Here is an 11839-nt window from a genome sequence, read left to right as displayed (position 1 = left end):
TTCGCCGAATCCTTCGTCATAGAAATCCAACAAAATCAGGGACCGTGGATGATGTTTTTCGAGAGTAATCAAAAATCAAAGATTCACCATTTTAAATTAATTTTATTTTGGGGCAACAAGGGTTATCAACACGAATAATAAAGACATAATAAAATAAATATCCATAATATGATTTCGATTATCATAATATTTAAATGTTCGGTAAAATTATTATTCTACAGCGTCCAATAAGTGTTATATTTATTATAACATCGACATAAATGTTGTTTGATATTACGCATATTATATATAACTTATAAAAGCACACTTGATGCAATATCTTGATATCATTTAACTTGATTAGATATGTATCTCGGGGATTATATCACGATGTCTTACGGTATAGGCAAGACCACAATAATACTAGGTACGATAAAGCCAACAACAATCTTACACTTGAGGAAGGCGGTATAGAACGGGAATTATATTACTGCTGACAATTCACTGCTTCTATGTTAACATTTCCCGTACACATTGCAGGAATTTCATGGCATCACATCGCCATTTTCAAACTCTGACCATCTGAATGAGACTTCTTAAGTTAGCGTTTCACAAACAAGCTTTTAAAAAAATGTTTGAATTAATCTTACATTAACAGAGATTTTGACAATGATATTATATGTAAACATCTGATATTTACATGATTTTTTCTTCTTTAATTGTTTTTTTACATCAGAACCAAGAAAATGGAACACCAGCTAGCATGCAAACCTAGTATTTGTCATTGATGTACGGTTTTCCAAATTTGAAGTCCCTGTGTGCGACAACTGGTAATAAAATAGTTTGACCCTTTGATCTACATCAGAAGAATCGAATAACAGTATACTGTATGACTGAAGTTGGGCGTCATTCTGGTAATCTCCAGAGGTATCTCTGTAGGCATGCATTTAGACATTTTGTTACTCTTGAAATACCTTCAGTTTCACTATGACATATTCTAGGGGTAGATATAACGAAAGTGATAGTAACCCATGGAATATCGAGGATGTGGATATAAAGACAATAGAAGTAACCCCTGAAATATCGAGGATAGTGTTACCACTACTAATATCTTATATTTGCATACAATTACTTAATTAACATTCATATACCATATTTCCATGTTCACATTTATCATGACCTATTAAGCGTCCATATTCAAAGTGTATATACAGGGTATAATAACAATTCAATGAATCTCTCACGATGATATTTCAAATACATAATATTTTTGTGAAACATATATGCCAACATTCAAATCCATGAGACTTCCCCATATGTGAAAACAGTAACATATTATATTCATTAAATTCCCATATTTACATTTTACCTACATATTTATATTTCCTTCAAAATCCATGTTTACAAATTAAAAACATATTAGGAAAGTTTCACGTCAACATTTCACTTGTATTATAGTTCCACGAAACGTCTACTATTTCCGTGAAAAATCCATGATTGCATTTACCTACATACTTTTTTTATAATTTCCCTCATAATGTTTACATGCAATGTTCACAATTCGCATTCATAATATTTCTATGAAACTTCAATACTAATATTTCAAATACAAAACAATTAATGGAACATCCATTTTCGATGCAAATCTACATCATCATTTCATAATCGTAATATTTCATGAAGCTACATATACAGTGTGCAAAATATTTCCATGAATACATCCATGATGATATTACATATTCGTGACATTCTCACGTCACGAGGACAGCCAAGCAGAAAACCCCCAAATGTTTCACAAACCTTTTGGGTAACGATTAGTTTGAATGCAGTAAGAATGAATGGTTTTAAGTCTGTCTGCATTACTGCGAACCATCATTGTTTGAACGCAGTAAGAATGAATGGTTTTAAGTCTGTCTGCATTACTGCGAACCATCATTGTGTGAATGCAGTAAGAATGAATGGTTTTAAGTCTGTCTGCATTACTGCGAACCATCATTGTTTGAATGCAGTAAGAATGAATGGTTTTAAGTCTGTCTGAATTACTGCGAACCATCATTGTTTGAATGCAGTAAGAATGAATGGTTTTAAGTCTGTCTGCATAACTGCGAACCATTATTGTTTGAATGCAGTAAGAATGAATGGCTTTAAGTCTGTATCCATTACTGTCAACCATCATGGTTTGAATGCAGTAAGAATGAATAGTTTTAAGTCTGTCTGCATTACTGCGAACTGCGTTCACTCCGACGTCCCATAGATATATTTAAATGCTCCTATTTTCAATGCTGGGGTAGATGTTCATGACGACTTGTTGTTTTACAAATGGTCATGAAATCCTAATAATGCAACATATGACCATTACCACAATAAGCTCATCGCAAACAAGACAGGTCTAATGTGCACAATGTTCCGCATAAGCCAGTGGAAATACCTAGATAGATGTCGATTGTTTCATTAATCCTCACTTTGCACATCACTCTGTTTTATTATGATACACAATTTACTAAGGTTCGTGGAATATCAGCGAGCATTGGTTACAGTATAGCCTCTAGTTTTAAGGAGATGATTTATCGCGATATTGCGGAATACTGTCGTGATCCCGTCAATCTAATCTGCGAAATAAGTAAATTATAATTCCCATGTAATTGCAACATTTCGGATTGGTTAAAAATCGATTTCTTTGTTTTAAGTCAAATAGAAGATCTGTAGTCAGACGAAAAGAACTGGCTATACGTGATGGAGGAATACAAGGACACTGAGTAGGTCTAGCATGCAATATATTAGGGTCTCGTCCAGCTGGGAATAAGTAAATCGTGTGGACTCGTCTGGTTGAGAATAAATCCAGATCTTGTCAGACGAGGAAATATACACCAGTCTCGTTTGGCTAGGAATAAATCGCTGTTCTCAAGAGCTGAAACAGAAATTATTAAAAACTCTTAAGTTTAAGCCAATGGCAATCTGATGAGATAAACGCAAACAGGCCGGAAATCGAAATAAGTTACGATTATTAATTACTATAAAGTGCATTTTATGGTGACTTACAGAAGTGTTCGTTAATGTTTAAATGCAACGCAATGAAGTTTATGATGACGAAGAAAACAGTGCGATGACGTAAGGAATTGTTCAGTAACGAAGGAAAGAATTCTATAATGTAGGGATTTCTTCGGTGATGTTAGGGGTTGTGCGGTAATGAGGGAAGTGTGCCGTAATGAAGGCAATTAATTAGTAAAGTAGGAAAGTAATCGGTAATGTAGGGAATTGTTCGGTAATGTAGGAAATTGTTCGGTAATGTAGGGAAGAGTTTGTTCGGTAATGTAGGAAATTGTTCGGTAATGTAGGAAGTTGGTATGTAGGGAAGTGAAATTTTGTAATGTAGGGAATTATGTATGTGACAAAGGTGTTCAGTATTGTATGGAATTGTCCGGTTATATAGAGTAGCAGCAAAGTGTTCGGTAATGTAGGGAATTGTTCGGTAATGTAGGGTAGCGAAGTGTTCGGTAATGTTGGGTAGCGAAGTGTTCGGTAATGTAAGGAAGTATTCGGTAATGTAGGGTAGCGAAGTGTTCGGTAATGTTGAGTAGCAAAGTGTTCGGTAATGTAAGGAAGTGTTCGGTAATGTAAGGAAGTGTTCGGTAATATAGGGCATTGTCAGCGATATAGCGAATTGTTCGGTAATGTTTAAAAGTAGTAAAAACAATGTAACACGATGAAGTTTATGTTGACGAGGAGAGCAGGATGGTGACAAAGATAAGGATAGTGATGAAGTACAGTTTAATGACTTAAATGCCGTGTATGTTGACGAATTGAAGGGTGCGAAGACAGTGAAGTTATGACGACGTAGGTAAGTATATAGTGATGTCAGGAAGTGGATGATGACCTTGAAAGGTGTACGCTGGCAAAGTTCAGTGTACCCCATACCTCCTGTAGGAATCCGCTCTGGTCCTTTTTTGTCTCCTTCGGTAGGTTTTCCCGACGTTCTGTTCAAACAGAAAAGGAAACGATTTATATGATTAAATAGCTTTACTATATAATTTATCTACTGAGTTCGATGTTTGTCCAATTATACTTTAAAAAGCAATAGAACATCTTCATAAATAAAATAAAATAAAAAGGAAAACCACACTGTATTAGCAAAAGGTACAGATTTACGCCGTCCTGACAAAATTGAAAATCAACTTGAATAGACGTTTTTTGAGAAAGCACTCTAACTAAACCGAGAAGTACATTCATTCTTGTGCAACGTTATGTTTTACGTTACGGATGATGAAAGAACTTTTAAGCCAATAAAAAGTACAAGTAAAATTGAATCTTAATATATGCGGGAACAGCTTAATGTTATAGGAGCGCCTATGAACCTTGTAAGGTTACGAACACAAAGCTGACTCACGATTATATCCTTTGGTGTTAGATACAGATAGACCAAATACAAAGCTTAGTTTATAATTAAACCACAAACTACACTATGAACATATAGTCCAACAACATACAGTTAAGCGCGCTGTTTTACAAAACCTAACCATTAATCAAATTTCTTCATAATCATTATAAATTATAATTATTACGTAACAATACTTTCTGTCAAAGTTTCAAAGAAACTGAATCACTCGTTTTTCAAGTTTAATTCCCAACCTCGTGGGTTTTTTACATCTTATGTTATCACTGTTTTTTCTTTTTTTTCTAAAATTGAATAACAAATCTACAAGTTATGACATTAAAAATAAAATAAAGATATCATCCCTTCAGATATCAACTATAGCGGAATCAAAAGCAAAATTAAATCAAGCAAGCAGTGGACGAGTATTGATGAATTTAGGCAAATAATTACCCCTTTCTATTATACCTACAGGTGTAAAAATAAACAATTTATGTACAAACATTTGAATATTGAAAAACAGTATAAACCAGTCAATTAATTTAGGGTATTTTTTTTCTTTTAATAGTATCAATCAAACCATTATGTTACCCCTACAGAAAGTCAACATATTTTGTAAGTCTTTATCAAAATAACTGATCTGTAAATTTAGTAAGAAAATAAAATGACAAGAGCAAAAAGAAATAATGGTAAAGAAAAAATTATTATCTTAAAAAAAACCAGCTAATTTTACAACGTTCCATGTAACGTTTCCTTGGCATTATATTAACTGACTTCAAATGCATTGGGTGGCTGGCATGGTTTGATTTATTAGTTCATGTGATTTTAAAAAAAATGGTGCAAAACTTTTATTTGTGTAAACTGCATTTATCGTAAATAATTTAGTTGAATGATATTAGTTTGAAAAACAGTTGCTCATTATAGAATTCTTTCCTTCGTTGCATACAGCCTGCCTTACCAACCAATTCTGTATTAAAACCACTAGCGTAATAAACCATTTTTCTCGAATCTTAATAAACCATTTTTCTCGAATCTTAAATGACCAACTCAACATAATTCAACCTCTGTATCAAGACCACTTGTTTAGGAACTTATAATTCTAGGGTTCCAAATGACCAATGTAACATAATTTAACCTGTGTTTAAAGACAACTCGTCTATAGAAGACAATGTCTTTTGTCCCTTGGGTGGTCTTAATAGACAGGTATATCTATGTATATTCATGTGTGTGTGAGGGTGTGTGTGTTCTAATTGCTTTTATCCAATTACTATGAATTTATATCACGTTTTTCCCCACAAACGCATATAAAGTAGCAAAGTTATACCCAATACTAACCATTTTTTCAAAAATTTCAAAAACAGTAATATAACACTTACGATGAGCTACGCTCAGCTTCACTAAAGCATTCACGTAAGACTCCAGAGTTATCGCCCCCTTGTTTGCGAACCTGATCACCAGGGCCTCGAGGGTCTTGTTACTGACGGTAAAACCTATGGAGGAAAAGGAGAAGATCAATTTAGCTGTATTGTCGATATCGATTCCTGTGCCTACTGCATACAGGTCAAAGTGTGAGATGTCCGTTCGTTATGAGTGCTTTATACAATATTTGTGTGCATATGGTTGAAATGACGTCCGCAATAAATGGAAACCAAATGTCCCTAATCAGTCAGGGTTTACTCATGGCCATTAAACAATGAGACCGGGTTGGTAAACGAGGCTAATTATGCTATCAATGTGGCAGGGAATCAATAACGTCAGTGTTATGGGAGAGAGCTGTACAGACAGACAGTTACTCATATCAATTGTAGAGTGTAGGCAGATCGATAGCGGTAATGAGTAAAAAAAAAACCAAAAAAACAATGTAAGAGGTGGACACGTCTGCATAACAAAAAGGTCATTGTCTGATTTAGACCTTAATAAGTACTATCGTCGTACTGGGGAGTTATGGTATACCTGTAAGTAATGTCTGATAGGTCACACACAAACTGAACAATGTAATGTCGGATATCACCTCAAGGTCAGATAAACTATAATACATAAAGGTGACGTATACTACTGTGTAATATCGGATAACATTCAAGGTCAGGTAATCTAATTAACAAAGTAATATCGGATAACATCCAAGATAGGGTAATCTAAGGAACAAAGTAATACCGGATAACATCCAAGGTCAGGTCGACTATGGAAAAAAGAAATAACGGATAACATCCAAGGTCAGGTAGACTAAGGAATAAAGAAATATAGGATAATACCCACATGTTAAGTAAACAACTGAACAAAGTTATGTCGGATAACACCTCGAGGTTTGAGTAAACCATTAAAATAATGCCAGAAAACGCCGCAATATCAGGTAAATTGTTTCAACAAAGTAATGCTGGATAAAATTTCAAAGTACTGCATGAAATAATCCTTGATATACTTTATAGCATAACTTTATAACATTTGTCACCGACAAATACGATTCTCTGTTATATTTTTATTCTTAATAATTCCGATTGATGCATATTGTTAAAATTATTAATTAACTGCTATCTTTGTAATCGATTTTTTAACTAATCTGTACAATATAGTTTACCATCACCTGGACATTACTCACCCGCCATTTTTAATGCGTTCCGCAGGGAGTAGGTTTCCATATCTCCATTACCTTGTACCATCTTGTGGTAGATTTCCTGAATTTAACATATTTATTATTTGTTGTTGTACATGTTTTCGCTAATCCCATCCATTTGTTTGAGGACAAGAAGTAAATTATTAGTACATATTTCTGTTGATTAGAGGATTGTCCCAATGTTTTCTCAATTAATTGTAATATTTTATTACATGCCGTTTTACATGTATAGATTATCAAACAGCAGAAAATTTATTTAAGCAGATAATTTATTTTATAGTGAATGAAAATAACTGTTAAATTTTAGATGAAAAGAATGGACATGAGTTTGCCTTACAAGACATAAAAAAGTTTACTAACATGACGAGAAATTGTTGATGTTACGAACTTAGCGAGCTACAATTCTACCAAAGGTGGATAACTCCGAATTGTTTACAAACCTGCCAATGCATGAGAAGATGTAGCAGCTGGTTAAACTCGTCGTAGTTAAGGCGACCATTAAGATCCCGCTGATACTATTAAGGATAACTAAAACTAAATTCTAGAATATGTTGGCAATTTACGTGTAGTCACAGAATAGAGAATCATCGTGAACTATATACTGTTAACCAACTAACTTTAGCGTGCGATTTATTTTCGCGAATTTCGCGATTAAGGTAAATTCACGAAAGTTGATCTCCGCGAGTTGATATCTTCCTCAATGTTCGCACAATTAAATTCAAGCGTATCTCCATTTTCATTGAGTATCCATATCAGCTTTTGAGCGGAGAATCTTCGATCTGAAGTTTTACCACACTTTAAGAACTTCGACAGTGACTCGGTATATCAATGTTGGTATTCAATTTTTAAATGGAAAGGTTGTCTGTAAGTTACAATAAATTCGTTCAGGAGAGAGGGACATTATTCTAGCAGACTCCTAGCCCTTAGACTACGTCACTTCTCACTCTCATTGTAACCATTTTACTAACGAATAAATAGCAAAGTGCAGTCCACATAATATCCATGCAACGATGAAAACTAAGAATTACAATTAAAACACATTAAAAACAGTTTGATAGTGTCGTTCTCAGGATGCATCACGTTTCGTATCTAATTAGCTGTTTTATTTCTTTGGTGAAGAATGACGATTTCGGACAACAGACCTTCAAGTAATTAAGGATACATCAGCAATGGCTACGGCAGATTTACAGGTTTCTAGCGAGAGGCGTAGTGGCTTGAATGTAAATCCTGCAAGAAGAAAAAATGGATTTCTATTGACTGTTCAGCTATATACAGCTTGGTAACAGATAAAAAGAGATGTTTCTAGAGAAACAAGTCCCTGTCTTCGTCCAAAGAGTCAATGCTACCATTGTTCCATCAGTACATTTTTGCCATAACTCTTTGGGACGATAGGTTGAATGCCATCCTCGATACTCAAGAAGTTCCGATCACTTACGATTTCTACACCCCTGGACTATCTCATAGTAAAACTGGAAGCAACAGAACATAACAGGTAATTTAATTAGTCCTTTGATGCATATCAAAAGAGCCGTATAGAGGTACACTGTGGTTGACTGTGTGGCTTTGAAATTGAGCGTCGGTCTCTCTGTAGTCTTCAAAGGAGATTTTCGCTGTTTTGTGATTTCCTCTGAGCTGCTTTCAGTTTTACTTTGAGATAATCTAGAGGTGTAGAGATCGTAAGTGATCGGAACCTCTGGAGTATCGAGGATGGCATTCTACCTATCGTCCCAAGAGTAACCAGCCTTGAAAAAACTCAAAACTCACCTTTGTGTTCAAGAGTTATGGCAAAAATGTACTCACCATCCTTGAACCTAAGAGTCGTTGAAACAATTTTGATAGCATCCTTGTCCATAAGAGGCATCATAATCGGGTCAAGACAACAATTTTAAATACCATCAACTAAAAGTCAAGAAAACAATTGTAAAGCACCCATGTGCCAAATCCCAAGAGTCATGACAACAACTTACTTACCATTATCTTAACCATTCTATTAACCAGAGATGCAACACTAGATAATCCTGATCATCCTCTTTTCAGGGCTTCAGCATCAGAAATACTTACCACTCTCGTTCCCAATGCTGCGGAACCAGGCTACATATCAGCATCCTAAGCAGACATGCACCAGAGATAACTTAGCATCCTCGTTACCAGAGCTGCAGCACCAGAGATAACTCACCATCCTCTTTACCAGAGCTGCAATACCAGAGATTATTTACCATCCTCGTTACTAGAGCTATAGCTCCTGAGATTACTTACCATCCTCGTTACCAGAGCTACAGCACCAGAGATTACTTACCATCCTCGTTCCCAGAGCTACAGCACCAGAGATTACTTACCATCCTCGTTACCAGAGCTACAGCACCAGAGATTACGTAGCTCGCTCTGTTTATATTCCAGGATTCTTTGTAGACCTTTGGCGTCCACCTCATCGTCCTACATCAGAAAAAATAAAACCATCATAAATCAAGTGGAGTTTTTGTTTTCCGTTTTTCGTTATTTTCTTTAATTTAATTTGATTTTCTATTTGAAGCTCATCATGGTAATCATCACTATGAATTGTCTTACTCACTTGATTTATGGCGTAGAGAAACTTCCGACGGAAGGAAAACAAACTGGTAGTGTCTAACTTCCGGTTATACTAAAATGAATAATGTAGCAAACTTAGAGTTGTTTAATTGAGAGTCAAGATATGTTGTATAAAATGTACATATTTCATTAAGTACTGATTTCTTTTCATGTTGTTTCATCGACATTCACATTTCTGGTGATTTTATCTAAGGATACAGTTGAGAGAGTATCAATATTTGGAATGAACTGCAAACACAAAATTATTAGAAGAAAAAAATCAGTTAATAATATTGAAAATTTCATTTGATTTTGACAGAAAATTAATCTAAATGATATTTTATTATATAGTTTGCAATAATATATAATGGACATGGTGCCGCTACAACATGGAGTCGGTTCAACATTATCTAACGACTTGCGGAAACAACGTTATAGGATTAGGACTAATTAGTTCTGCAATAACTTATTCTCTTCTATATAAAATCAATAGTTTTATTGCTTTGAAATTAAATATTTAAATATTACCTCATATTTCTGAAGTTGTCAGTATTGCGTAGTATTTATCAGAGACAATTTTTTGGACTCATATCTATGCGAAACAATTAAAACGTTCGAGTATGTTTATCTGTCCTTAATGTGATACTTGAGGTAAAACAACGTGAGTAGCTGTTGTATATGATATTTAATTTTCTTCTCACTCTCGTTAGTTATATTGTAACGAAACAAAATGAAACTCATATATGTACGTATTTTTCTAACTTAAACAATGCTTATCTGGCGTGAAAGAAACACCGTATACAACATTAAATCGTATTGTAAATTTTATTCAATAAATACCTGGTATGGGATGACTTGGTCTTGCTCGTCCAACTCCCTGCAACATAACATCCATATCATCAACAATACCAAAGGTCATATTGATGATTATCTATATGGCAGAAATCTACCATTTCATCTATACATCAAACAAACCTGTAGGATTGGAATATTTTAGCCTTGGGCCACAAATTTACACAATCAGTACTGAGAATGAATTATGTCTTCAAGAGTGTCGCAGTATCAACATAGAGCAAAATCAAACTGTACATACATTAAAAAAGAATCAGACTTATTTATTAAAATAACGCTAATGCTTGTTGTGTCGACAGTCGTTATATTGAGGCCGTGGTTAGCATTCACCATGCCCGTTCAGAAAAACGAGTAGTTCAGCGGCCATCCGACGATGTTGAGCAGCGAGAGTCTTTGGATTGTGAGACTAGGTCACAGTTATTCTATAGTGACGTCATAACCAAATCATATCTTGTTGATATGGATGTATCGCATGGGTCATTCTCGATACTCCAGAGGTTATTATCACTGACGTCATATTCACCCCTGGACCATCTCATAGTGCAAATGAAGGCAGCAGAAAACACAGGTACGTATAACAGTACACTATGGTTGATGTTGTGGCTTTGATGTTGGACATCGCTTTCTATGTAATCTTCAAAGGAAGTCTCTACAGGCCTGTGATTGGTCAGTTTATTCTTCTGAATTGCATGCAAGTTTACTATGAGATAGTCCAAGGGTGGATATAACGACAGTCATAGTAACAACTGGGTTATGGATGATGCGCGTTGTCTCATTGGTAAGAATGCGAGAATATTTATAGTATCATTTGTGTCAGCGTGTAAACTTTACCTGATTGATGAATCTCCCTCAGTAAATATTCGCAACAAGAATTTTCCCTCCATTTCTTGAACCCCTGTCACCGGAAGTACTAGGTAATATCCCGCCGGAAGTACGTAGAATCCGGTATTTTCACGTTTTTGGTGAAGCCCGGTAGAAAACATGGGTTTTAATTGGTAGAAAACATGGGTTTTAATTGGTTAAATTCAGAATATCCTAATCTGCTTTCAAGGGATCGTCCGACCTGAAATGTTAAAGAATAACAACGGGGATAAAAGCTTTTACTTCATGATAAAAATAGAAATAATCTTATAGCAAGGAAACGATTTGGTTTTTTCTTAAGTTACCTTGACCTTTGTCCTTCGCACTTGAAACGATCACTCAAAGGGATCTGTGTTATAAATTAGTTGTTACCAGTCGTTCAGTAAGTCATTCAATTCATGCAAATCACTTGAATGATCTGAATGTAAGCAAGCAGTGGCTTTTTTTTATTGAGGGAGGTGGATTTGGGTTATTGGTTGATCGGGTTTTCCTAACTGTTTAACATGAATGCAATGCGTTGCGTGTGTGATTGTTTATATGTTTGAGAGGTGTTGTGTCTCTTTGCTATAGTGGACACTCTTGTCGATTTTGTAGTAATCAAA

The 11839-nt window shown here is 35.0% G+C and overlaps 1 protein-coding gene across 1 annotated transcript in view; it reads right to left on the bottom strand.

Moving 5' to 3' along the window:
- Nucleotides 1-19: 19 nt before the first annotated feature.
- Nucleotides 20-11839, bottom strand: part of LOC138329990 (calpain-2 catalytic subunit-like) — a 37531-nt gene continuing 25711 nt past the window's right edge. Inside the window, 11 exon segments of the mRNA XM_069277308.1 lie at nucleotides 20-2887; nucleotides 3895-3953; nucleotides 5725-5838; nucleotides 6945-7020; nucleotides 7400-7468; nucleotides 8122-8186; nucleotides 9296-9392; nucleotides 9529-9597; nucleotides 10365-10401; nucleotides 11208-11392; nucleotides 11395-11439. Coding sequence (XP_069133409.1) covers nucleotides 2861-2887; nucleotides 3895-3953; nucleotides 5725-5838; nucleotides 6945-7020; nucleotides 7400-7468; nucleotides 8122-8186; nucleotides 9296-9392; nucleotides 9529-9597; nucleotides 10365-10401; nucleotides 11208-11392; nucleotides 11395-11439 — 843 coding nt within the window. The 3' untranslated portion in view covers nucleotides 20-2860.

The sequence above is a fragment of the Argopecten irradians genome, chromosome 8 (assembly GCF_041381155.1).
Source record: "Argopecten irradians isolate NY chromosome 8, Ai_NY, whole genome shotgun sequence".
NCBI lineage: Eukaryota > Metazoa > Mollusca > Bivalvia > Pectinida > Pectinidae > Argopecten > Argopecten irradians.
Note: the sequence above shows the minus strand (reverse complement) of the source record. Positions and strands in the feature narration are given on the sequence as shown.